This window comes from Netta rufina (assembly GCF_964035555.1).
Source record: "Netta rufina genome assembly, chromosome: 6".
Classification (NCBI taxonomy): Eukaryota; Metazoa; Chordata; class Aves; order Anseriformes; family Anatidae; genus Netta; species Netta rufina.
The window spans coordinates 15,468,340-15,495,973 of record NC_140129.1 but is presented as its reverse complement, the minus strand read 5'-3'; the positions used below and the strand labels follow the sequence as shown (position 1 = coordinate 15,495,973).

The window sequence follows — 27,634 nt, the reverse complement described above, 5'->3', positions numbered from 1 at the left end:
GAGTAATTCTTTCCTTTGAAAGAGACCTTGATAGACCTTCCTGTGGGAGTCATGAGCAGAGATTTCAGGATTTAGCCTGATATTAACAGTAAGAAAAAATAAATATCATGGAGGCATCAGGAGCAGCACCGGAGGGGGGGGGGAAAAAAAAAAAAAAAAAAAGAAAAGATCTCCAGTATTTTATAAGGGAAAAAAAAAAAAAAAAAAAAAAGAAAACTAAACTAATTGAAATAACAAAACTCACAAGTGATTTGTAAAGTGGAGCCTCCAGTTACCAAAATGCCTAATTAATTTTCCTTATTAGGTTGCTCATAACATTAAAATATTATTTCCTCTAAAGTATTGCCATAGCAGACACTCAGATAGCCTAGCTAGATATTTTAAGTAAATTGCATTGGCTAGCGGAGTTGAATTTCGTTATTAAGTATGGAAAAGGAAAAAAAAAAAAAAAATGAAAAGAAAGAAAGAAAAAGGTAGTTGAAAAGGTTTCTTGTGGTTTGGAAATGCCTTCCAAATATTCATTAAACATTTAAGCGACTAAATTCGCAGAATATGTTCCCGACATTGGCACTGGTTCTGCGGTATTCCTCTCATCAGATGGAAGTGGTGCGTGTTGTGCGGAGCGCACTCATGCATAACCAATATCATTTTCATAAATTAAAACCTCCCCTGCAGAAGGAACATCTGTGCCTGCCTTTGAATAAAGACGGTGGCACGCCAGTGGCCCCTGCCCGACTGCAAGAATCCCCGAGCGGCGGCGGCCAGGGGCCGAAGGGCCCGCCGAGCCCGGCCCGGCTTCTTCCGACGGGCTGAAAACCGGCTGCCGCGTCCCGACCCGGGGCCACCACTCCGGGCAAGTCGATCCCGGTGCCGGCGACCTGTTGGCAGCCGCTGCTGCTGCCCGCCGGGGAACGGCGCGGCCGCCCCTCCGCGCTCTTCGGCCGCGCAACCGGCAGCGACCCCAGCCCCAAGGCCCCCCTCCCCAGTCCCGTCCCCTAAATCCTCCCCCCTCTTCTTCCTCCTCCTCCCCACAGCCGTGAGCGTTTGGCCCCGGCCCCGCGGGGGAGGCGAAGAACGCGCGTCCCGCTCCCGTGCTGGTCGGTTGTTTTTAACGCCAATTTTATTCTACAAATAATAAGTGGTGCACCTTTCATGAGCTATCCCAATAAAACAATAATCCCATAGGAATTACACTAAGAAAAAAAAATCACATTTAAGGAGAAATGCAACATTCGACCAAATGTTCAATACTATGTTGTTGCAAAAGGACGGATGTTCTCTAAAATCCCAGTGTGCATTACACCATAATATACAGGATTACAAACAAAATTACAGTACAGATTGATTCCAGTTGAACCAGCATTACATTTCAAACAGCACTTATTCTGGACTGCATTGTACATGCAATAGCTATTGTTCTAATTACGGATTAAATGGTTTGAATTTGTTTCAAGCTACCGTACTAATCGACTACAATAGGTATATAGCCCAACTTCAACAACCTGATTAGTTTTAGGTTCCAATTTATAAGATGAATATATGACAACCACGGATCGTGTGAATATGTATAAAATCATGCATTTATATCGTCCGGAAACATTAACATCTTCAAGTTCTCTTCAGAAAAAAAAAAAAAAAAAAAAAGGAAAAAAGAAAAAAAAAAAAAAGAAAAAAACACCACGGAATGCAGAGGGGTTCAAAGACTGAAAAGAAACAGTGCAAATTGTACGTGATAGTCAAGCAGCTTTTGATTTAAAAAGGGTGTTGGCATTTGCTCATAATATTTATATACAAGTTTGTGCAAGTCATGTGTTGAATTGATATGTTTTAATAGAAAATAAGTCTCTCGTTCTTATATCTTCTCAAGAGCTAGGGATCTGGTTCTTATTGTCAGGGGAAAAGGAACAAAAAAAAAAAGAAAAAAAGAAAAGAAACAAAAAAAGGAAAAAAAGACTTTCATGGGAAAGAAATTGCCCGGATTGCGCTTATTTTGTTTTTCTTTAACTATTCGAAAGGAAAGAAGTGCTAAGGCAACATAACTTCTCTAAGCACTTTTCTGCTGGTTTAAATTAGTTAAATTATTTTGTATAAATTAGATATAATTCTACCTTTCCAGTATGTATAAAAATCGATGAAGCTGCATGGTTTAAAATAGGAAATTCACGTTATAAAAAGTCATTAAAAATTCTGTACAAAATCACAACAAAATAATTCGGCATGGGAAAGGTAACAAGTAGGAAAACGTTGGTTGAAAAATAGAGATCTCCTATATACTTCGTAATTGGCCCATCGCTAGGTTAAAAATTGCATAGATCCTAATTATTGCTTGCGGTTTCGGCGGCCCGGGCGGGTGGCGGGGGTCAGTCGTGGAAGATGGCGTTGAGCGGGGCGCTCAGGACCCGCTCGTGGGGCGGGTGGCCCTCGTAGGGCGCCCCCAGGCCGTCCAGGGGCAGCTCGCAGCGGGCGGCGGCGCCCGAGAAGACGGCGGCGGCGTGGCCGGGCGCGGCGGCCAGGGAGGCGGCGGGGTAGTGCATGGTGAAGGCGTAGCTCTTGTCGAAGTCGGCGGCGGGCTCGTGCTTGAAGGAGAAGTTGCCGTTGATGCTGAGGGGCGGGCTGAGCGGGCCGTCGAAGGCGGGGCTGGCGCCGTCGGGGAGGCCGCCCTCGAAGAAAGGCTCGAGCGCGGCGCCGTAGGCGTGCGGCGGCTTGAGGTGGAAGAGGTGGGAGCTGTCCATGGTGCCGTAGGGCGGGCTGGGCAGCCCCGGCGACTGGTACGGGTAGGGGGGCGCCGCGAAGGGCGCCCCGGCCGCCGGCATGTGCGGCGGCACGTCCGGGCTCTGCTCGGGCAGGAAAGTCCGCGGGTTGAGCTGCAGGCAGCCGGCCACCAGGTTGGTGGTGGGCTGCGACAGGCCCTTGCACAGGGTCTGCACGAAGGAGACGAGGTCCGGGCTCTTGCCGGAGCGCAGGATCTCGGAGAGCGCCCAGATGTAGTTCTTGGCCAGGCGCAGCGTCTCGATCTTGGAGAGCTTCTGCGTCTTGGAGTAGCAGGGCACCACCTTGCGCAGGTTGTCCAGGGCCGCGTTCAGCCCGTGCATGCGGTTGCGCTCCCGGGCGTTGGCCTTCATGCGCCGCAGCTTGAAGCGCTCCATGCGCGCCTTGGTCATCTTCTTCTTCTTGGGGCCCCGCCGCTTGGGCTTCTGCTCGTCGTCGTCGTCGTCGTCCTCCTCTTCCTCCTCCTCGTCCAGATCATCCTCCTCGTCCTCCTCCTCGCCGTTGCGCAGCGGGTCCTCCTCGGCCTCGGCGGGCAGCGCCTCCAGGTCCTCCTCCTTCTTGTCGGCCTCGTGCTCCTCGTCCTGCGAGCTCAGGCACTCGTCCGCCCAGCCCGGGGGGCCCTGCGCCGGGGGCTCGCCCATCAGCCCGCTCTCGCTGTACGACTTGGTCATGGCGAGCGCCTGCCTGCCGGGGGGACGGGGATGGGGACGGGGGGGACACAAGCGCCGTGTCAGCAGCGGGAAAGGCACCCGGGGGACGTGTGTCCCGGCACCGTTACACAACGCGCCGGGCGGTTTAAGCAGATTACCCTTTAGGGGGTGACACCGCCGGGCACCTGCCCTCCCTCCCCGCCCCGACGGCGCCCGCCGCCTCCCGCCGGGGCTCCCCCTGCCCGGCCACCGGCTCCCCCGCGGTAACAGGTGCGGGGCCGGCCCCGCTCCCCGCTCCCCGTTCCTTGGGCGGAACAATGCGGGGCGGCAGCGGGATGGACGGGGCACCCGCGCGCCCGGTCCGGCGACAAAGCCCCCCCTCCCGGCCGGCCGCCCCGACGCCGCGGAGCGCTGTCCCCCGTTACCTCCGCTCCTCAGCCGGTGCAGCGCGGCGCCGGTCGCATAACCCCGCCGCTGCCGGCGCCCGCTCCGTGCGAGGGCGCCGCGCGTGTTTCCGCGGGGCGCAGCGCCGGCCGCCCCGGTTATATAGCGGGGACGGCGCTGCGCGGCGGCGGCGGCGGTGGCGGCGGGCGGGGAGCGGAGCGGGGGGGGCCGGGGGCCGGGACCGCGCCGCTCGCCCCCGCCCCCCGCCGCGCCTCGCCCCGCCCCGCCCCGCCCCGCCGGGCGCCGCCATCTGCCACCGGGGCCATTGTTCCGCCCCCCCCCGGGTGGCCCCGGGGCTGCGGGAGGGGACCAGAGGGGACGGGAGGGGACGGGAGGGGACGAGGTGGTGGCACCGCGCACCGGGGTGCGGAGATGCGCGACGGCTCCGGGGCTCCCCGCCGCGCCCGCCCCGTCCGTCCCGCCGCGCCCCCCGCGCCCCCGGCCGGGGTTCCCCCGGCAGCCGGCGCTGCCTCCCCGGCTCGGCCGTCCCCGGCTCCGGGGCTCCGGTTCCCCACCTTCCCGTCCCTCCCCGGCTCCGGCCTCATGATTGCATCGCTCCAAGCGTCCCTTTTCTCCCCCGGACCCAGACTCCTCCTTCTCCATCTGGCTTCTCATTTGGCTTCTGCTTGTTTTGCTCCCGAATCTTTTTCCCTTTTTCTTTTTCCCTTTTCCCTTTTTCCCTTTTCTTTTTCCCCTTTCCCTTTATCCCCCTTTTTATTTTTCCGTTTTTCTTTTTCCCTTTCATTTTCCTTCCTTTTCTTTTACTTTACCTTTTCACTTTTTCGTTTTTCCTTTTCTCTTTTTCGTTTCCTTTCACTTCCTTTAATTTTCCCCTTCCCCGTTTCCATTTTTTTTTCTGTTTTCTTTTTTATTTCTCTATTTGTCTTTATTATTATTATTATTATTTCTCTTTTTTTTACTTCTTTTTTGTCTTCTTTTGCTTTGTCTTCCTGTTTTCTTTCCCTTTCATATTTCTATTTTTCCTGTCTTTTCCCTGTTCCTTTATTTTCTTTTCCGTTTTTCTTTTCCCCTTTTTCTTCTTTTCTGTCGCTCTTCCCCCGCCCCCCCGCGGCGCGACACGCGAGCCGCACGCGTCCCAACCGAGCTGCGCCCCCCCGGCCGCCCCCAGGGCTCTGCCCCCCTCGCCGGGGGCGCAGCCGGGGCCGGGCCCTGGTCCGGGGGGGGGACAGGGGGGGAAGAAGAGCCCTGGAAACGCCTTGCGGCTGTCCGGAGCGCCGGAGCCGCTCCCGAGGAAATCTCCTGGGTTTGCGGCATTATCTTAATTAAGATAATTGATTCATATTGCACCTGCGAGAGTGCGGGGAAAGGATGCGTCCCCAAATAGCTCAAAGCTATTGGAGAGGGGAAGCCGCGCTGTGATTTAGCGAGTGATTTACTGCCTGGGCGGCGCGGGCGGGCTGCGCTCTGCGCTCTCTCTCCCCAGCCAGGCACTGCCCGAATGATCCTAAAAACAAACCCCAGCCAACCCAAAAGTGCCGCCGCGCCTGGCCCCCGGCTCCGCACCGCACCTCGGAGCCGCGCTGGGAAAGGGCGAGCGCGGCATTGCCCTCGCGGGGGGCTGCCCCTCGCCCCTCTGCGGCCGGGAGCTGACCGGAGGGAGGGGAGGGAAGGGAGGGCAGGGCGTGAGGGAGGGCAGGGGGGCGAGGGAGGGCGCCCCGGAGCCGGGGGTGTCCGGGGGGTGCGCGGCTCGGGGCCGCGGAGCCGAGCTGGGTGCGCCCGCACCGCGCCAGCTGCTCCCGGGGAGACGCGCGGCGGTGCTGGAAACCGGTGGGAAATGATAGAGGTGCCGTTTCTGCCTTTTTTTTTTTTTCTTTAGAACTCAGTTTATTAATGTTATTGAGCCTTTTTTTTTTTTTTTTCCCGTTAGATAAATGCTGTCGTTGTTTTAATTCTATAAATGTGAACTTCTATTTAGTTAATGGAAAAGACGTCGCCACCAAGGTTTAATTATCAGCTTTTTAAATGACTGTTTTAGGCAAGCACACACAATTATGAAATCACAATAGATTTAAAATATCGTTCAAATTGATTAAAAACCAAAAACAAATCAGAGAAGTACGTACTATTAAAGCAAATGTCTAAATCGTATTGGTAGGCCAGCTACTGCTTGAGCTCGAGTTTAAATAACATCAACAGCCTCCGCTATTGGTGTCAAACCACCTCTGTTATTAGGAAAAAGGTTTCTTATCAGGCGGGATTTAGATGCTGTTATAACTGCAAAATTTAATTATTTTTGATCCAGGCATTTACCCCCAGAGTCCCACCTTGTTTAAATAAAGTGTTTTCTTTCCTCTTGAACAAATGCATTTCCATTTGAATTAAATATTGATAATTTGACCTTTTAGTTCCTTTAACTAATCAAAAGGAAAAAAAAAATCCGAATGTAGATCCTAGTGCCTTGCCCTAGTGGGTCTTTCCGCTTGAATAGACACTGAGATTAAATGAGTCAAACTTCCTCTTTCATTGCACTCTCTTTGCACTAATTGCTTATGCAAAAATGCAGATTTGTATTAATTAGTAACTCCGCTGATTAGTTCGGTGGTATTTTCACGTAATAAATCATGCCACAGACACGATTTTTGGCACGTCCCCAGTAGTGGCTCAGGATGCAATAAGTTTTCCATATTAAATAAAATCTTAGACTAAATCTACCTTTTCGTCGCAGGTACACTGTGTACCACCTGCTGTATGCACCTGCTACGGGAAATTACCTTCTGTCCCTGGCAAGCCTCTTTCCCTTCCTTAATAATGCACTATTCTTCACAGGGTGTAGACTTTAAAATGTGAATCATGAATCACAGAATCAAACAATTAGATAAATCTGATGTTATTCTTAACCCTTTCACATGAATAATGCTCATTTTTAAGGGTATGAAACCTATTTAAGATGCATCAGATATAGAGTTTTTTCTTTTCTTTCCTCTGCCCTGCTATTTGAGCTCCTTTTACAGCACCATTCCCTGCGTTGTCCGATTTATAATGCAGAATAACATTTTTTTTTTCTAGTTCCTCCTCCTTCTTTGAGTTGCAGAGACTGACCTTTTATAAGCAGGACACTGTTTAGCTGGTGTTTTTGTTGGGTACAGAGGCCTCAGCAGAAAGAAGGCTTCACAGCATCAGTCGTGGCATCTACACGGAACTGAAAACGTCCCCACTTGCCCACATCGTGAAGGCAGTGTGAGACTTTGCAGAGTACACACAGGCTGATGTGGCCAGTATCTTAGATCTACAGCTGAAAAAATTTTTTCAAATTATTTCCCAAATTACCCCAAATAGTGCCTGTCTGTCTGTTTCCCTCGGACAGGGTTGTTTGTGCTTCACACCTTTTCCCAAGCCAGTCAGCACAACAAATACCCCTGCCAGCTCAGCCCTTGGAAAGAAGAATAAGAGCTTCCAACTGAATACAAACGAAGCAGACGCTGGTATTATTTCCTTGTAGGTGACAATTTTGGGCGCAGATCCTAAAGAAACCTTTGCCTTGCTCCTGCCAGCCTCCCACTTGTGTGCAGGGCCGCTGCTGCAAACAAGCCTGCAGGATCTGGCCTTTGGCCCCCAGTCTAACCAGTGCGATGGGGTGGAAGAGCAGCACGCACAGGTGCCAGCAGATTATCCAAAGCTTTGCTGAGATTAAAATCTTGTCTCAATATGAGTTATTGCATATTCTCTAAATAGAAATCTCCTTAGTGGTGGCTTTAAAGGGTCTGCTTTTGTTTTCCCCTGAGAGAAAATAATGGTTGAACTGCAGGCTATACACATAATAGCTTGCACATTCATTCCCTATGGCCATGTGAGCTGAACATTTTGCAAAAATTTGCAGTTCCTAGCAAAAAATCTCAGTTTGTTTAGTGTTCCTTTCTTCAAGAGAAAAAGCAAAAGTCAAAACACTCTTACTGCGTTACACTAAAAATGATCCTGATTAATTTCAGAACATGGATACTTATTTTAGCTATATCCCAAGAACAAAACAAGGAAGGTTAAATCAATGATCCAGTGGGATGGAAAAAGAGATTCAAATAATCATTAAATCTTATTACATAATGCGGCTTTGTTTTTACCTCTCAGAGTGAGTTCACACCTGGGTTTGGGCTTTAAGTGCTCCACAGTGAGCTGGGCATGATGGAGAATCAATTGTTTTCCCATCACAGCACAGTGCAGCCTCGACATCTGGAGAACCAAACCAGTCAAATGAAACACTTTCTAAGCACTGTAAGTGTGTATGAGGATATTCTCCATTTCATTCAGTGCTGCATTTTGAGTGGTTGCCTTCCTAAGCCATCCCTGTATTCAACCCGAAGTTAGCCACATAAACGCCACTAGCGTTTCACAATAGTGCAGGATACTCCCAAGAAAGTGTGTTGTCACATATGACAGCTCCTCAGCAGTGCTAGCACTGCATGGCATGTACTATGGGGTGCAGAGGGAATAGTGATGCTTGCATTGTTGCTCCTAGAAAAGCCTGCAAACAAGCCCATCAAGTCCATGCTATAGTTGCTATTGTCCATGGTGCAAACTCTTTCACAGAACAGGGGGCTGCAACTGAAGAAGCAACTCCATGCAGTCATCTGGTAGTCAGCCTTCAACAACCTGCTCTTCTCCAGCTTCCCCCCCTGATAAGATTCTTGAACTGTCTTAGTAGTCCACTGCAAATACAACCTGTTCTCATGCAATGTCCTCCATTATGGCATCCTAATATTCATTTAAATCTATCCTAATATTCATTTAAATAAGTTATATAAATATTAAAGCCATAGGACAGTGACCTAGAACAACATGCACATAAACAGCCTGTAGTGACACTCCAAGGACTTTCAAAGGCAAGTTTCCTCTAAGATCAAAAAGAAAGCTGAAATACAAAATATTTTATTGTAAATTCTTGTGGAAAATTAACTTCCTCTGATCTTGCAGTAAGGAAGATAAAAGGGGCCAAGCACCTGAGACTTGTAAGCCTTGTTCGGGTGCTCACTGTATAAGAATTGAGGGTCATTGACTTTAAGTAATTGTGGGAGAAAGGTGGGCAAGCTGGGGAAAAAAAAAAGAGGGTGACTAGGAATGATCTACACACCACAGGGTGCCAGGTGCCCTTTGCAGGAAGGCTGGCTTTAGTAGAGTTATGGCATGAGTGAATGCCAGGGAAGCAATTGCTAAGGATGTTCTGGAGGGAGTCATCTCACAGGGAGAGGTCCTGAATGCAGCGCTCCAGCCAAGGCTCCAGGAGAGAGCAGATTTCAGAGGTGCAGGGGCTGAAGCACATGCCACCAGGCACACACACACTTCTCTCCTGTGCCCAGGTAGATCTTTCATAGAAGTCACTCGTGCCCAGGAAAGGGCTGCTTTTTGCTAGTCATCTTCTGAGGCCAGAGAAAAGCATGTCCCAGAAAGCTGTAGCATTCTTGTCTGCCTTAGTCCTTCTGTCAGAATTTTCTTCTTGCTGCTGAGCCTTGGCTTGGTTTATGTGGATTCCCAAGAGAGGAAGAACATGCTGGTAAATCACTGTCTTTCTTCCACAACTGAGCTCCAGTTACATGCCACTATGGTAATATAAATATTTACTCATTTTGTCCCTCTTCACCCTTGTAAGAGGATAAGAGCATCTGGCCCTTTGTTAGTAGTCTATTGTCAATTTGCTGGAGCATCCACTTGTTTATGCTCACTTGTACAAGAACACATAAATAACCTTCCTCTCCTCTGTTCTGTAGAGCACAGCCACTGCTGAAAGTCGGTGTTAAACCTACTGTTCTAGCGGGAGTGGAGAACTCCTCTGAATGCGTGCAGAGCTGTGTTTGCCTGTACAAAGCACAAGGCAGTGGAGAGCAAATCCATGATTTTTGCATTTCCATAAATTTATCCTGGCACTTCATGCTACAATGATTGCTACAATCTTGTTGATGACACAGAAAACCTCAAAACCAGCAGCAGGGCAATGGAGAAACAGATGTAACATCTTTTCAAATTGACTGGAAGTGTAGTGGAAGCAGAAATATAGAGCCTACCAGTACGATGTATTTCTAAAGATCTAGTTCAGACTGTCATTTGCAGTCCTTCTGTATCCATCTCATCTTTACATAGACCAGCGCTCTGCAAAGCTATCAGTAAATAGAATGACTGTGTATTCTTTCTGAAGTTAATTTAAAGCTTGTAGTTGTCCATGTTGATTTTGATTTAGAGCAAGAAAATCTCGTTTGAGAATGTAAGAGAAATTATTCCCTCTAGAATTAAAAAGCATCTTTTTTTGTTTGTTTGTTTTTGGTTTTGTATATATATTACTTTAACTGCTAGAAGGTTCAAAGGTTCAAAGTTCAAATAGCAGGATTTTCTATCTCAGTAATTTTTTATTTCTATCATATTATATTCTATTTCCATTATGTTCTAAGTTATACTTGAAATGTATAAAATGTAGATATAATTAGGGTCTCTTTGCAATTTCAGTTGGTGTCAGCTATATAATCAAGTCCATGGGTAATTTATAGCCGTATCTATCCACAAGTAGTTAAAAGTTTATTGGGTCTACTTGATTTCAAATTACCTGTTGAAGTTTGGCACAGCTCATTCAATAACTAATGTGAGCCAGTGCATGTAGGAGCTCTAATCTCTGTCAGAGCTGCAGAGCAGGTCTGCAGATCCATCGGCAGCACCACTGCTTTCCCATCCTTCGGTGAGAGGCTTTGTCCTGAGAAAACCAGCCTGACTGTGACAATGTAGGTGCATGCTTAATGGCAGGCATGTAAGGGATCTTAATAAAACCAGGGTGGTTGTTTGCACATCTTTGAGCTCACAAATTTACAGAGTCAGAAGCAAAGCAGTATTTCACCAAGCTTTTGAAATGGATATGCACTCAGTTTTTGCTGCCTTCTCATGTGCAGTCAGACAAATGAAACAGCTTGCTGCTGCTCAGAGAGGGAGAGCGCATTCCTTACACCTCCTCTTCCATTTCTCCCTTTCCTTTGCTCTCAGAGCAACCTGCTCCACCTCGTGAGATAGATCGGTTGCCGGTGTGACTGAGCCAAGAGAACTCCTCACCACTGCAGGAGTTACAGCTCTTGGCAGACCTGATGGACACCTTCAGGTGCAAGACGAGGAGTAGGAAGCAAAGCTGGGAGCAGAATAAGGAAAAGAAGAGATGGGGAAAGGGGTGAAAGAGCCCCTTGCTTTTTCTGCTGCAACGAGATGTTACATCGAGTCATTGTGTTTTGGGGAACTAAACCATTTTATTCTCTTGCTAAAGTATCCAGGATGGACCTGCTGAAGTGTGATTGGCAAGCTAGATGAACCTTTGATGTGGCCCAGTATGAGAATTATTCTCTTTTTATCCTTGTTTTTAGAAACCTGTCAGTGGCAGAAGGTAACTCTTGCCATTCCCAGACTTTTGATCTCTGAAACAGCTTCAGTGAGGCTGAAGTCTCTCTCTGGGTGGCTTAAGCCCACTTCATCCTATGCACTGTGCCATCCATCTGCAGTGTATTGCCTTCTGACTCCAAGTTCACCCTCGTGTGTCACTGCCTGCTAGTCCTGCCTGAAGGACAGACGGCACAAGGCTGCTTAGAGCTACATTCTTAGTTTGAAGAGATGGTAGCCCTCACTCATATGGTGGCAGCATTGTTTGAGTCAGAAACCAAACTAGCAAGTTCCATGGGGAAGAAAATGTCTGCCAAGATGTTTTTTTTCACAGCAGGTTGGAAAAGTTTCTGTAAAAGGATTGACTAAGTTTTTTTTGGAAAGAAACTTGCAGGAGCTGGTGTCAGACTCAGAGAAGCTGGTCTTCAGGATCCATCCCTGATGGCACATGACTTCTATGCATCTCTGCAGCTAACTCCTCCTTCCAAGGTGCAACCAGCGTGACCAATGTACGATCACTTTCAACTGTCTTATGTTTTGACTGAACTGATTATGATCAGAAGCTTGTTTCTAGCAGTCTTAATATTATTATTTATTTGGTTACAAAAATTAGTATTTTGTGCAAGTCCTTTCTATAAAGAAAGGAAAATATCTTTGTTTTAAACGTCCAGAATTGCTGGGTAAATCTCATATATAGCACAATACACTTAATCATGTCTTTTTAATTATTTTTATTTTTATTTTGTTTTGTTTCTAGTTGAATGCAAGAGAAGAAGCCTTCATTTCTTTGCATAAAGGTGTAAATTGGAAATAGTATTCTTGACCATGATGTGAGATTGTTTACAAGGAACTGAAAAAAGTCTTCAATGAGATATAGGCATTAGAATACGAGATGAAGTGAGAAAATAGATTTGATCAAATATTTTGCTTCATAGAGGCAGCAGAAAAGGAATTGAGCACCTGTGCAGAAGTTGGCTTTGGCGTGTTATGCTGTGGGGGGGAGATGAATGGCGATGAGGGCAGCGCTGCGCAGATGCGTGGGAGGGGTGGGGGAGGTAATGAAACAAGGTAACTTTGAGCCATTTCTCTGCTCATTTAGCTACTGCACTCCCAATCAAATTTCCACATTTATTAGGGAAGATGAAGAATGTCTCCAATTTATACCAGCTGCCGGTTGCCTTACACAATTAAAATGTGCAGAGAGGTACCACGGTGCTCTGCGGTCTGCAGGGCACAGGATGCGGTGTGAATCTGCGCTTGGCCCTGCGCTGGGGGAACGGGACCAGCAGCAGCTTGCCTTCCCTCCGGCCTCTGTAGCCATCGGGGCTCAGAGCAGTAGTGCTGGCGACTCTGGGCTTCTCATCCAGGACTGTGCACAGAGCAGGGTTTTCTCTATGGACTCTTGATTCTGGTCTGGAATAGCAGTAGTAATCACAGCATGAATACCTTTTTCTCTCCACCACCATCTTCAACTCATCTCAACATGTATATATATCCCTAAAGACAGCACAGAAGTTCCTGTAAAGTTGGCAAATGATGTGGTGGTAAAAATCCTCTCTTGTTTCCTTCTCTCTTCTCCTTCACAACCTTGTTTGGTTTCTCTGGCAGAAAATAAAGGGAAGTCCTGTTGCTGTGTACCAAATAGAGCAAATATTTGTGAGATAATGAAAAGAAACAAACTACATCCCTCTAAAAATCTCTTTTCATGTTTACATTTGTTTGCATGAATATCTTTCTCACACATATTCTAGAAGTGAAATGGCAATGCTCCATGTGCTCCATTTATGTGTTCATAAGTAAATTTATATATATATGTGTTGAAGGATAACAACGTATATGTTCATGGCTATTAGTATCCTTCATTATTTACATATTACTATAGCTCCCAATGAAGCTCCATCAGAAACTAGGACCTTACCATCTTTACTATTATAAATGGAAAATTAGAGGTAATCTAATCTGTTACTTCAAGACCCAGCTACTGCAGAAATATGCTGGCAAGCTGAATGATGATTGTTATAAATCAGTAAATAACATGCATGAAATTGTATATTGTCTCAGAAAACTCAAATTCACAAACTGACTTTGAATTTGTGAAAATATAAAACAATGCAAAAGGTACCTCTCCTGGATAACGTATTTTTCTAGGAAAGACTTGCATAGTTTTTGCTGTTTTGGTTTGTTTTTGTTTGATTGTGTTGTTTGCTTGTTTGTGTTTTCTATTTAGCTCTCAAGCATGGTGGTGAAGACTCTAAAACTCAAACAAGTACCATACCTAGTAAATGTCATCTTTTTCTAGCTTGTCTACAACCTACAAGTTTTCATCTTCTCAAGTCTTTTCTTTAACTACAACACTGCTGAACTTCTTTCAAATATAAGAGTTATGAACAAAAAGAATGCTACTGAGAAGGTTTCACAATTGCTGCTTTCTGGTGGGATAATGAGTTCATGAGTTCACTTTGAACAGAAATATACTTCTGACTGAAAACATGCAGTTCTGCAACATCTCATGGAAACATGTTTGTGAAATACTAGTGGAAAATACAAAGGATTTTCTACTGACAAGAAAAAAAAAAAAAAAAACTTTAAAAAGTCATGCTTAGTAAATATTTAAAAAGATATTCTTGGCTTCACAGTGAATTTCAGTAAAAATAAATTTGTGTCTTAAAATGCTAAGCAGTGATTTCAGATAGATTCCTAGTGATTTAATGGCAACTGAAGGGGTGTAAAACTTCAGAGTCAGTAGCAGTTAGACAAGAAGAAACTACCAATATATAATATTTTGGTGGCAAAGGGCAATTATTACAGAAAATGTAGAGATTACATGATGAAAACATTCATATCTCTTTCTCCCTGAAAGCTGTCTCTTCGATAGCTTCTCATGAAGACAGATGAAAATGTCTTCAGCATGATCTGAATTGCACGTAAGCCTCGGGGTTTCACTTCATGTTTTCTGATGCATCTCTGATCAGGCTTTGTTTTGGGATGTGTGATGGTATAGGACCATTAACCGTTACCAGTAAGTGCTAATGTTAATTACACTAAGCACAATTCTCCAGTTGGTCCATCTGTTATTCATTTTTTCTGTTACCTACTTTTGTTTGGGGTTTCCTCTTTACTCCAAGACGTTTTCTAGCTTTCTTCTGGGTTTATTTAAATAATGTAAGTTGTCATGCTTCAACAAAATACATTTATACTTAAAAAAAAAAAAAAAGAAAAAGAAAAAAGAAAAAAGAGGTTCACGTTTTCAGGTGATTTTTTGAGGTTATTTTGACAAGTGTTTTTAATGTTTAGCTATAGTCTTATACCTGAATGCTTAATGATATTGATGTCTTGTACCTCAGGATATTTTTGGACGAAGTTGGGCAGGTTTGCTCACGTTTGAAGCCCGCATTTTGCTTCTTTGCCGTCTTCGTGTTAGAAGCGAGCCGGTTTCTGTTTCCTTCGCTACCTTTGCCTTATCTTTTTCAGATCCTTTTCTGCTGAAAGCGGTATTTTCAACGTTATTCCCCTGCTGCGGCTCTTCGGGAGGGAGCTCTGCTCTCCCACCGCCCCGGGAAAGAGGCGAAGGGCGCAGGTTGCGCCCCCGCGCAGCTCCGCGCAGCTCCGCGCAGCTCCGCGCAGCTCCGCGCAGCTCCGCGCAGCCCGGCTCGGCCCCGCCGCCGCCGCCACGGGCGCGCAGCTCCCCCTGCAGGGCGCCCAGGGCATCCCGCACCGCGCCTCGGCGGGAGAACACTGAAATCACAACAAAAACCAGCGCAACACATTTGTATAAATAGAAAATAAATACTTAAATAAATTCCCCCTCCCGCGAAGTATCTCAGCCTTTCGCTGGCAGGCAGCATGCTGCACTGCAGCTCACAAGGTCCGGGGATGTAACTGGAAGGACTGTAGAGAAACTTGACTAGCTGGCTTTTGGGATAATTTTAGAGTCTGGGAGCTGAACACAAAGAACGTTTGGAGAGTACAGCTTGGAGCGGGGACATGTTTTCCTCCTGCATTCAGTGGGAGGTAAGCAGCGAACCAGCCTGGAAAAATGCTTTGTCTGTAAAGCGTGAGCTTTCGTAAATCTCGAGATGGGGTGAGGTTTCAGTTAAGATTAGGATCTGGGAAAATAAGAGCTGCAGAAGCAGATTGTCTGCTGTGTTTTGAAGAGCCATGAGATCAGTACAGAGGCGTGTGAATGCCCAGTGGTTAGACAGAGGACACAGGTGTTTAAGCTCTTGTAAGTGGTCAGCTACTATTCAGTTTAGGGTTTGGAGGCATCTTTCCTGATATATATCATAAGGCTTCTTGAGGTAGAGGGAAAGCAGGTCTGAAGATGTTTAATGGTCTTTTTCAACCCACTCAAGCAACAGGTCAGTAAAAGGCTAGACCTTTCTTAAGGGCTGTGTCTGGGTGAAGTTTAGGAAGATCGTATCCCAGAAGCAGTCTCCTGTGGTGATTTGTGAGGCCCCCCAAGACCTCAGGTAGAGAGGGATCTGAAATTCCCTGTCAGTTATTTTTGGGGGGGGGCTATGAAGGTGGTTTTAATTTTTCTGAAAGCTAGAGATAGGGCTACAGTTTGGAAAAATGTTCATTGCTGTATTTTGTAAGGTCCTCAGAGATCAGGTAGGCTGAGGAGAAAAGAGGTGAATGCTTCCCTCCTAATACTTCAGTAGCCTTTCCTCAGAGCTGTTTCTTTACAATTTTCCTTAGTGTTAGTCTTAGGGTAAGGGTTAAGATTAGACCTGGGAATGTAAGGTCTGCTGAAGTGAGGAGAATTTAATGTAATATCCTTAATTTTGGAGGAGCTTAGAAAACACTTTATTTTATCTGTTTAAGTGCTCATGTTTAGTTACAGAGTGGAAAGCAGTGCTACGTATTTCAAAGCCCCTGCAGGCTGCACAGTACCAGTAGGTGTGAATGCCTTAGACTTCAAAGCAGCCAAGAATTTCTGGGGTTTGATCAGGACTACCGTTAAGGTTTAGAAATCCGCAGAAGCAGGTTCTTTGCTGAACTGTTCAAGCCTGGTGCAGTTAGCTTGGGCTCGGTAGTTAAAAATGTAAAGGCCTTCATTTTTTGGACAGCAGGTGGTGCTTGGTCTACATTATCACTTTAGCTTTCATGAAAGTACAGAAAACGGATCCAGTCAGGATTTTTCCCTGTGTGTGGCATGTCCGATGCTGACACTTGGTGGTGCTGCAGTTACTTGGTTCGCGTTTCTGTTTCTCTGCTGAGGTCGGTTTGCTTCCTTTCTTCATTTGCACATACAGCTGTGGGCAACCACAGTCTATCTTGCAGTAGTTCTTAAACAAGCAATAAGAACTGCGATAATAATAAATCTGCCTTTACGGTGCACATTACACTACAAAAAGTGTAAGCACCCTTGTCAAACAGTTCAAATACAGGCATGTCCCAGTGATTACCATACACCAACCAACACCAGCTCTGGAAGGGATCTCGAGAGGTCATGGAGTCCTCTGCAGGCAGAAGCAAGGGTAGCAGGAGCTCTGCCTTGCCTCTTCCTAAATACCAGTGTAGCATTTATGGGACTGCCTCAAATATGTTTTTCACCAGCATCACCCACATGGGATCCCTGCCTAACAAAGACAACAGAAAGATGAGGCATGCAGGCTGTGGGTGTGCCAGTCACGCAGGCAAGGGACAGCTGCCCCTGCCTGGTGGGCAGCGGAAGTCCCCACTTCTCCCAGCCTTCCTACAGGGCTTGCCTCTAAGTTCACAGGACTCCAAGGAGCTACAGGAGGAGAGGTGGCTGCATGGTCATCCTGGTCCTCTGCTTTGCTCTGAGAGTCTTCAGGTTTTCCGCCGGACTCCCTGGGCAGTTGCCATGTCTGCTGGCTTTACCCTCAGGGATACCTTCAAGATATCCTCGTGTAAAAACAGATATTGCACACGATCGTTGAAGGATCAGCAATGGTGCTTTCCTGCTGCGAACAAGGTGCATTCCTGTGTGGGAGGCAGATGGTGCTGTGATGAATAGCTGTCTCCCTATCCTTACCCTCATTGGCTCAGCCTTCTACCTTTGCAAAACAACAGCCCTTAGTTTCAGGCAGGAAATAACCTGTAGGGACAAATTATATTAATTATTAGGACAAAGATTACTTGTTTAAGTGCAGGTTCTTAGTACTAATACAAAAAATAATCAAGATGTTTCATTGTAATTAAATAAAATCTGCTCTTTCCTCCCCAAAGATTTCCCTTTACATCTAATTTGTTGTTTGGTCGGTTAATTAATACTGAAATTAAAGACCCTGAGAAGTTGCAGTTCACATAGTGTAAGCATGAGCTAGAAGCATGACCGCTATTAGGGGTTTTCTGGGAAACTGTCAGATTACAGGATTTAAAAAAAAAAAAATTAAAAAATCGTGCTCTTTCTGACAAAATGCAGTGAACATATAAAAAGCAAAGAAGTAAGAAGTAAGATGAGGAAGCATAATGAGTGTGTTCCTGCAGAAGCAAAGGAGGCACTGAGCTGATGTGGAAAGACTGTCTGCCTTACGAGGCGGTAAAATATGTTCTTACTTGGTGGTACCCTGTGGTGAAAGCCTCAAAACATATGGTAGGATCAGTTTGGGTTTTGGACACATGTTTTAATGCTTTTTAACATGCAAGCTTCATATTTCATTGGTCTTGGTAGATAAAAGTGAGCTTCTTATAACATCCTGCTGCTTTGCAGAGGATGATTTTATACGTGTGGACTTTGGAATTGGGACAGATGGAGGGAATTATGCTCCAGCAGGAAAAAAAGAGATGCCCATCATCAAGTTATGAATGGGAGAAATTATAACATATATCACTAATTTAAGCACTGGCTGGAAGTTCCCTTCATTATTTGAACAGAACATTACTTTTTCCAGAAGAAAAACACGTTTGTTTGGTTTTCATTTCTTGGTGTATTTTCATCATAGCTGTAATTCTCTCTTTCTTTCAATGTCTGAAGATTAGATATGTTTAATAGAAGAATTTTTGTTTAACCTTTGCCTGTGGAACAGATATAAAGTTTGTTTTCCTTTGCATGCTGAGGTCTGTCCTTTTTACCAGAGGATTATGTTACATGCCATTTTCCCCTGGAAATTAGAGAGCAACCATGGCTCTTCTGGGAAGTGAGGGAGCATAGCACAGTCAACCTGACATATTGACAGTGTTTTGCTGAACTCTTTTTGAGAAGTTTGCTCCAGTTTATTTTAAATCTGTTTTAAATTCAATACCAAATATTGCTTGATCTCTCTTCTTTCAGCCTAAAATATATCTAGTAACTTGTAAGTCAGTAATTTACAGATGCACTTGTATATCCTGTTTCTCCTGTTTAAACCCATTTGCCTTAGCATGGGAAAAGTCCAGGAGGTTTTTGCCACAGTTCTCTAAGAAACTGCTTCCAGGATTAATTCCAGTGTTTTTGTCAGAAAGAGGTGATTTTTTTTTTTTTTTAATGTACTCTCCACTTGTATTCACAGAGACAGCACTGCATAGTGATTTATTTTTTCTTTTCATGAATGTCCCCTTTAGTCTTGTTAGAACACCACACTCAGACACTCCCTGCTTTCAAGGCGCTTTTCAACTCCCAGGGCTGAATGCAAGCTGGACCTTGCAAAGGGAGCTGAAGCCACAGACAACAAGAGAGAGCCTGAGCTGGACCTCAGAGCAAACCTCACTCTAACATTATATGCACAAATAACTTTAATGTTATTATGGTGCGAGTCTTGCTGCACGATAACAAGAAATCTGGTATTAGTACCCAGCTAATTCACAAAGCAGAAACCAACAGTAAAGAACTACGTCTCCTGCCAGAACAGAACTAATGTGTGGCCTGTAATAAGGGGACAGTGGGAGGAGAATAATCCCATTCACAGCCAAAATGAGCTCTCCTTGAGGAAGCTTTTCTGGCTGGCAGAAGTCCCTAATGGTGCATATGGCAGCATGGACCTCTTGGGAAGAGCAGCTGTATCCAAACACCTGCATAGGCCTCCTGGTCACGGCACTATGGCCCTAACTCAGCACTCAGCGCTCCAGGTTGTGTTCCCCCTTCCACAGCACAACCCTTAGGGTTATTCCACATCATTCAAAGCTTTTCACAGAAGATGTAGAAAAAATGCTGTAGGAGATCATGTATCTAGCTGGATACATAAAAAACTCCTTGTTTTGGTGGAGTGACTGCAACTAGAGCAGCTGCCAGTCATTCCAATGCTGCCCTGCACTGTCTTTTCAGGCCTGACCTCCCTACTCCTGAAGAAAGAATAGCTCTGGGATATAATACCTTTTTCCTGGTTGTCACTGTTCACTTTCTTTCTTTCTTCCTTTCTTCCTTTCTTTCTTTCTTTCTTTCTTTCTTTCTTTCTTTCTTTCTTTCTTTCTTTCTTTCTTTCTTTCTTTCTTTCTTTCTTTCTTTCTTTCTTTCTTTCTTTCTTTCTTTCTTTCTAGTGTTTTTTTGAATGTAATTTCTAGACTAGCCCCATGATTCATACAAGCAGTTCTCGGCCTCCTTGATGTATGAAGGTGACTAAATCTGTTTTCATAAACTACTGCATATAAACACACAGAAAAGAGCACAAGAATTTGCCTTTCAAAAAAATGTCCCAGTCCTCAAGATTTCCCTCTTAATGCTTCATACAGAAGACAGCACTCTGTCTCTTTCGCTGCTCCTTAGTGCTAAGCAGGACTGCAAATGAAGTGGCTGGCCAAGCCCATCTGGCTCAGCATGCAGCATTTGCCTTGTCCATGCTGTGGCAATGCACCTCCAAGGCAGATGGGTGTCTCTGAACCCTAGCTCAGTTTCTTAACTGCAGCACCATTCTTTTTCCCACTCAAAATGTTCTTCAAGACTTTCTGTTTGCTGATGCACGTACTGAGGGCCTTGGCTGCGCACAGGCAGTGAGGAGATCTGGGTCCTGTGCAGAGGCAGCTGCAGCTCCTAAGCAGGGGTCACCAGCCTTTACAAGAGCTGTGGGGGAACTTCTGTGGAAACTTATCCTGGCTGCTGCTGCTGAGTGGCCAGGAGGTTTCAGCTGAAAACTTTCTTTCTGGAAGTTATTCTGTTTGATGATTTTCTTTTCAGATCACATTTGCAGTCTGTTAAAGTGCACAAAGGGAATGTGGCCAGATACTTTCTCTATGCCTTGTGTTCTGGCCGAACCTTGTAAACAAGCTGTAACCCTCAAAGTAAATTTTGTTTTGTTTATCCTGTTTTTATTTTTATTTTTTTTTTCTTCTCTCCAGCTGCTCAAGACATGAGGCTATAGCTCGTTGGAAAAAAAAAAAAAAAAGAAAAAGAAAAAAATAAAAAAAAATAATAAAAAAAGGTATGCTTTTCTCCTATCACCATATTTCTTTCACTATTTAGGAGAAAAAATATACAATTACCATCTAGTTCAATTCTTTTAAGCTGTAGATTGTAAAAACAGTTCTGAAAATTGCCTGAATCTTTTAGGGTGTGCACCTTTTTACACGGTAAAACCCCATGATGATTCACGGCCCAGCACTAGTGGGCTAGTTCGGAGGCTGCTGCTCTGATGTAATGCTACCTGATCCATCATGTTTTGCCAGCAGCACACTGCCCACTGTGCTTGTCTTTATGAAAGTTCATGCTCTGGGGAGAACAGTGTATGGAAATGGCTTGCTGCCCTGCAGGAGGTGCTTGCTTTCTCTGTTTTAGAAGTATCCACCCTGCGAGTAGATGTTACCTTGATGGTCTGTCTCCTTAAAAAACTTAATTTGTTATACTTATAAATAAAAGGAGAGGAGAGGGAAAAAGAAAAAGAAAGAGAAAATGGGAGAAGGACAAGGGAAAGGAAAAGCAAAAGGAAACGGAAAAAAAATAAAATGGAAAAAAAAATAATAATAATTAAAAAAAAAAAATAACCAAGAAGGAAAGGAAAAGAGGAAAATGAGAATAAAAGAAAAAGAAAGAAAAGGACAAACAGGGCATCTGAGGACAAGGCCAGAGGAGAGCCACATCCTGCCAGGTTTCCTGGGCTGTCTCTGCTCAGAGTGTTGAGAGGTCCCCCGGGCCCATCCAAGGGAAACATGCCTCTTGCAGCCGATCCTTTGCCTTTGTCAGAAACATGCAGGGTCTGAGGATGTCTGTACTTGTGCCTCCACTCTGCTGGTAGACTGTTATGCATTAAGCTATTGTAAGGCCCAGCTATGTGTCTGTACTGCTCTTGAAGCATATATCCTACTTCCCTCAGGCGAAGTGAGACAGCCACGAGCCACGGTTGAGTGGACTGCACACAAGAACAAAACAGGTTTCGGTCCAAATGGTCCTTGCACAGTTTTGAGAGTAAGCTACAAAGGCCAGTCAAATGTGCTTAGGAGCCACTGCTCTGTTCTGCTCATACCACAGGGTGCCCAAGCTCTGCCACGTGGGCACAGCGTGGGCCTTGGCAGCGCCTCACCCACCACCCTGGGCAGCCCTGGGGCCTCCTTCATCGGGTGAGCACTCGCTTCCTCTGAAAGCAAGCCTGGCCTGTGTTGGCGGCCCAGGAGCAGGGCTGCTGTACGGCCATGCCCTCCCGCCGTTGAATGGGAGGAAAAGGTGGTGCATGGGGGCACGTCCTGTTTTGCAGGCACAGAGGGGCTGGGGCAGCATGCCACCCATGCTGCCTGTGCCCCGTTACCTCGCTCTGCTCCATGAGGCACCTGCTGCACCCAGCCTCGCCCCAGCCCTGTCTGGCTGCCTTTGCCTGGCTGCCAGCACAGCAGTGGCTGTGGGACAAAGCACAGGGCCTGGGCTGTGCTGCGGCCGGCTCTCAGCTCATCTGGCTGTTTGGCCCTCATGGTGCAGCCTGGCCTTCCCCCTGCCCCACACGGTTATGGGGAATGGGAGCCTTTCCTCCACATATGGAGCACCCCTCTCTTGAGCCGCCTTCCCAGCATCACGTAGGCCGGCCTCTCCCTGGGGTCATGGATAGTCCTCTCGCCACGGCCAGCTGCATTCCTGTAAGATGTGAGGAAACTTCACCTTCTGGCCCTCTTCTGAACAGGACTGAAGGCAGCCGGCAGCTTACCAGCGGCTGGGGAAGGAGGGGAACGTGCTGACAGCCAGCACAGACCCTCGCTTCCTTAGGAAACTGGCCCAGAAATGGGATGGATGTATAAACAGAAAGAGGCTTGCAGTTTTATCTTCTGCACGATAAAGCAGCGCCATGGAAAGTAGCTGGGTGCGGGGAAAGGGGCTTTTCAGGAGGTCAAGTTTCCTGCGGTGGTCAAGAGAGGACACTGCGCTTCTCAGACGGGTGAAAGGGCCATTTCAGAAGGCGCGTCCTCCCCCCGCAGAGGCTCACAGCCTCTCCTGCATTTGTGAGATTGCATCTGGAAGGAAACAAAAGATGCAAACACCAGACCCAGTGTGTTAACTGAAAAAGATATTTTTCAGTCAAGCAGATGGTGAATAGAAACCTGCCATAGAAACCAGCTTACGCAACTCTTTTCACAACCAGCACGCCTGGTAAATACAAAGCGCCAGATAGAACAGCGAGATAGAGCCAGTCAAAACAGCCTGTGCTATTAAAATGGTGAAGTAAAAAGCATATAGCAAATTACAATGAGCTTGCAAAGGATATGGAAAAACACAAAGGCAGTGATGTAATCCGAGTATTGCTTCCAAACCCTGCAGTGATGGTCTTGGTGAATGCGTATGGCCAGCAAGCCCTACGGACACCAGCCGAAGCACACCACAAGCACGAGCCAGCCGGGGCTGTGGGGCAGATCCAGGCACTGGCACCCGGCCCTGGGTGAGGGGAGGTCAGAGCAGCAAAACAAGGGGGCACAGATGTGGGGGAAGAGAGGGGAAGAGAAGGCACAGAGAGCAGGAGGCAAGTGCCTGCTGTGCAGATGCATTTCTCCAAGCTGGGTGCTGCAGGGCTCTGCTGGGCACTTGCTTTGGTTTAAACATTTCGTCATTTTGATTAAATATTTATCATGAAGACCTAAGCTGTATCAAAGGATTTAATGTTTGATTTGATGGGAGGCAAGTTCAACTAGGATACACAGCATCAAAAATTAGCCATCTATTATCCGTGCTTTGCCTAAGGACAGTGGATATTTCAGAGGGCAAATGTTCTCCAAACGACCTATTGCAGCTCACTTGGGTCAGCATTCTTAATTATTTGGTGGAGTAAAATGTAGTTTGAATTTTCTGGAAGCATTCAAAGGGTATTTTCTATCACTAGGATAGCAGGAGCCAACCTGGCAAAGAGTGGCACCTGAGCTTTAGGCTCTGTGAACAAACCTGCTGATTTTCCAGCTGGTTTCAAATCTTTCCCTATTTTCTCCTAGATCTTAAACTTTTGTTTTAAGTCACTTGAGTCCCTTGTATGGCTTGCATACTCTGACAGCAGCTCTCCCGTGTCCATGTCTTTCCTTCCAGAATCTTATTTTTGATTGACTTTCACACAGAAGAAACTCCCGGAGGAACTCGTTGAACCATATGGGCCCTATCTTTTGACATAAAAATTATTGCCTGATAATAACACAATAGCAATAGCAGCATGTTTGGGAATCAACAGAGAAATACTAATGAATGTTAATGCATTGTTTTAATTTAGTACATTTGTTTTGTTGATGTACTTATTAACCTTCTGGTCTATGGTTAATAAGGCAGTCTATTTTAAGGTATTATTATCTGGGGGAAGAAGAGAAAAACAATGCTGATGAAGTTAGACAATTTGTTCTTCATTTCATTCACATTTTGCTTGGTAATTGACAGCAGATTTTAACTGCCAGCCCATAGACTGTGCTCTGACTGGAGCGGCACTGATGTTATTTTAATAACACAGTGACAGAGGGATATGTTAAAAAGAGAACGCGCAGCTTATTTTAGACGCACAAAAGGACATTATGTCCAGGAAATGCCATGCGTCGCCCCAGGCAGCCCGGAGGGCTATAATGGTCACACAAGCTCTGCGCTGTGGTGAACGTGCCCAGCAGAGCCCGTGGCCATGGTGGCCAGTGGCAGAAAGAAAGCCAGAGATAAGTGGAGCATGGGGCTGTTTGGTAGAGCACAGAGGGTCCCCTCCCCATGGGGTTGGTCTCTTCCTCCCTGCTTTAAATTCATCCATCCCTTATACTCCAGCCTTTTGTTTCCATACTTTCTGGCTCCTATGGCCGTACTGATATGTGGTCCATTGGTGTCCTCAGCTTGGTTCAAACCATGTAATTGCTGCTTGGTGTGGGATTTGAGGTTGCTGGGGAAGGGACAGGGGGGTTTCATTGGGAAAAGGAAGAGCCTTAAGTGTATCTCATGGTATCCTGAGACAAGGTATGTCCCTCCTCTCATCCCCCTTTCTAGAAAACTTTTTCTAGAAAAGAAAAACCCTCCACTCTGGACTAGATTTATGTATGCATATAGGGGATGCATCTAAGAGTACAACTCTCAATGGAAAGTAATGAAGTTGTGTTTCTAAAACCTTCTGGCCTGTTTGAAAGTTTCCCTCCAGGGCTTTTATCGCCACTGTACAAAAAGCAGCATCCCTCATTTACCTTAGTAGGAAAAATGACCTTAAGAACTGGAAAGATGGAGCCCAGAAGTGTAATTTTCCAAGACCAGCCAGCACATACCTGTCAGGACGAAGTTTGACTGCTTTGTTTCCTAAACTGATCCACTTTTTCTGTGGATGTGGAGACAGTACTTTAGTGCATACCTGTACTGTGATTTTTGGAAGAGCTAAAACTAAATTGTGTTATAATTTACCTATTTCCTATTATAATATCTATATATATATTTGCCTAAGCCTATTTCCATCAACAAGGGGCTTAATAATAGCATCTGCTAGTTGACTCTTAGCTGCAAGTAAACTATTGCAGCCATCTTTTCAGGTACTAAATATTCTCTTTTTTTTTTTTTTTTTAATTGGAAAAAATATATTCCTGATAAAACAGGTCACTTTGAAAGAAATTTGAAAGAAGGTGTTCTCCTTCTGCTGGGGGTTGTGTTTGGATATTTCCATCTGGTGACCGTGACTGTACACCCCTACACAAGCAGCTATCTGGACAGGGTCAGTGCCCACATTCTGGTGCTTGTGAACTCCCCCCCAAAAAGCTGTGGTTGAGCAATATCCTCCAAACTTTGCACTGCCGCTGAAGTTCTGGGACAGGAACCTGTGCTCAGTATTCATACCATATGAACTAAATCCTTGTGTTGTGGAGATGCTAGAACTCAACAGTGTTTTAGTAACTGTATGCTTACTAAGTCTGTTATTTTGTTACTTCCCTCTGTTCACAAATAACAGCAGGAACATGAGCAGGTTAGAACAGCACCACTTTATTCATTACAATTTATTCATTACAGTGTACTCTCATACTATCCTTTTCCCTCTGAAGCAGCTGTTTATCTTATACCCTGCTGGTGCAATTAATGAGAATAACAAGGTCCACTTGTGCTGACTAATGCAGAAACCTCAACAACTTTCCAACAGCCACAGCAGGAAGGAGAGATCTGTGTGCTTGGTGTCTTGGAAAAGGAATGGCATCAGCCTGCAAGTGTCGGGATTTGGTCTGTCTGTGCTTGGGAAGTCCAGACCTGATCAACATAGGTTGCCTAGGAAAAGTAGTTGTACTGTCAAAGTACTGTTCTTATCACAATACAACCACTCTCCAAAAAGGATTAGATCTTACTTTAAAATATTTTAGAACCTATTTTTTCCCATAAAGCAATTCCTCTAAGAAAAAAACATGAGTATTTTTTTTTGAAGGTTTTTTTCTTTGAGCCTCTTAGGTATGTGTGTTATACAGCCATGTGCCTTTCTTTCAGTTCTGCACAGAGTATCCTGCTTTTTTTCTTCAAAAGCATTGATTTCTTGGAAACTGTATTGATCTGTGCTGGAAAAACACATACAAATCATTATGGTTTTCTTGTAATTTCTTATTCATTTCTACACAGACTTCAGTGCTTGTCTCCTACAAAGCATGCCTGGTGCAGCACTTTAAGGACAGTCTGATACAGTGATCTTACTGTTCAAAGCACTCTTCAGGTTTTTGAAGATCCGACCTGAAACAAACAATTGCATTGGAGTGGCATCATCGATTTGCTCTATGATATGCCAAGTTGAGTAGGGAAGCATTTTAACGGTCACTTCAAAGAAGCCAAAATGTACTATTTGGAAACTATATTCTAGGAAGGATACCAAAGACATGGCAATGCTGACTACTGTGAACCTGAAATTCAAGTGAAACCTCATAGGGTGTGGATCTGTGACTCAAAACCACAAGGAGCTTGTACAAATCCCTGTAAATTGAAAAACTGAAAATAACAGTTAGAAGCTTGGTAAAAGTAGATAGCAAACTGCTTATGAAGTGAGAAGTAAGGTAAACACAAACAAACAAACAAACCTGACTGTCCTGTCTTTAAGTTAAGACTAGATTATATTTTTTCATATCAAAATTTTCTTGATATTGCTTAGAAAATGAACAACTGAATTGTCAGACCTCAGATAACACTAGAAATGTAACCTCATCTATTTTCTAAGCTCTTATTTTTTCTTCAGTCATGTCTGAAACACAAAGGTTCCTTAATGTGCTGTTTTGTACAGGATTAATTTGTTTCCTGTTTAAATGTTTGCTTTGCCTTATGGTAACATAACAAAGATGTGTTAGTCCAAGTTCATTCTTGAATAAGTTTGAATACAATGAGGCTGTGTGGATTTTAGGTTCATCCCACTCTATGAGGAAGAAATCTTTGCTAAGCTCATCTAAATTTTTTGTCTTTGAAGTTTGGAAGAAAGTGAGTCTGGAGATCCAGATGGAGGGCTGTTCTCTAGCAGCTCCTCTGCATGTTCATGTTGCTCAGTAGTTCAGCTGCACACGCTCTTTCTCCCTGTGAATGTTGTAAGAAATGATTGTAACCTCGCTTGGTGCTGTTGTGTGATAGTGGACAAGTTGCTTAACTCTTACTTTCCTCCCTTGGAGAAGTAAGTTTACATCTGAGTGTAGCTTGAAGTACAAGACAATTGATGGTTGGGAAATACCAGCGGAAAGCTCAATTAATTGACATAGATTTGTGTCGATTTAAACTTCTAATAACGGTGGCCTAGTGATATTACTGAGCTTGGGAAATAATGTGTTGTAAAATACAAACCAATATAGCCAGCATGATGTATTGTAGGTTGGAGTCATCAGAAGGAAAAAAGGTCTAGTCAAAACAGCGTGAGGAGTTATTACCAAACAGGCTGATAAGGTCCTTTTTCCATCAGAAGGGGATGTGACAGCATACAGAAGTACTTGTCATTCACGTCTAGAAAGAAAAGTGTTTTGATCCTGTGACAGCTTTTCATCATTGCTGTATATTAAGAACAAATGTCATCCTTTTCACAGCTTTCACCGGAACAGCCAAATAAACTGGGTCTATTTATAGCCTCTTGAAGAATACAGGCACTGGTATTTAAAGAACAGTTGGTGATTCATGGAAAACTGATAAACACTAA

At 45.2% G+C, this 27,634-nt stretch overlaps 1 protein-coding gene across 1 annotated transcript; it reads right to left on the bottom strand.

The window, feature by feature from the left end:
- Positions 1-2,360: 2,360 nt before the first annotated feature.
- On the bottom strand, positions 2,361-3,440 carry NEUROD1 (neuronal differentiation 1; the record flags this gene model as incomplete). Its single annotated transcript, XM_084288790.1, has 1 exon — positions 2,361-3,440. One exon carries the CDS (start codon positions 3,438-3,440, stop codon positions 2,361-2,363), a length of 1,080 nt encoding a protein of 359 aa, XP_084144916.1.
- Positions 3,441-27,634: the final 24,194 nt, after the last annotated feature.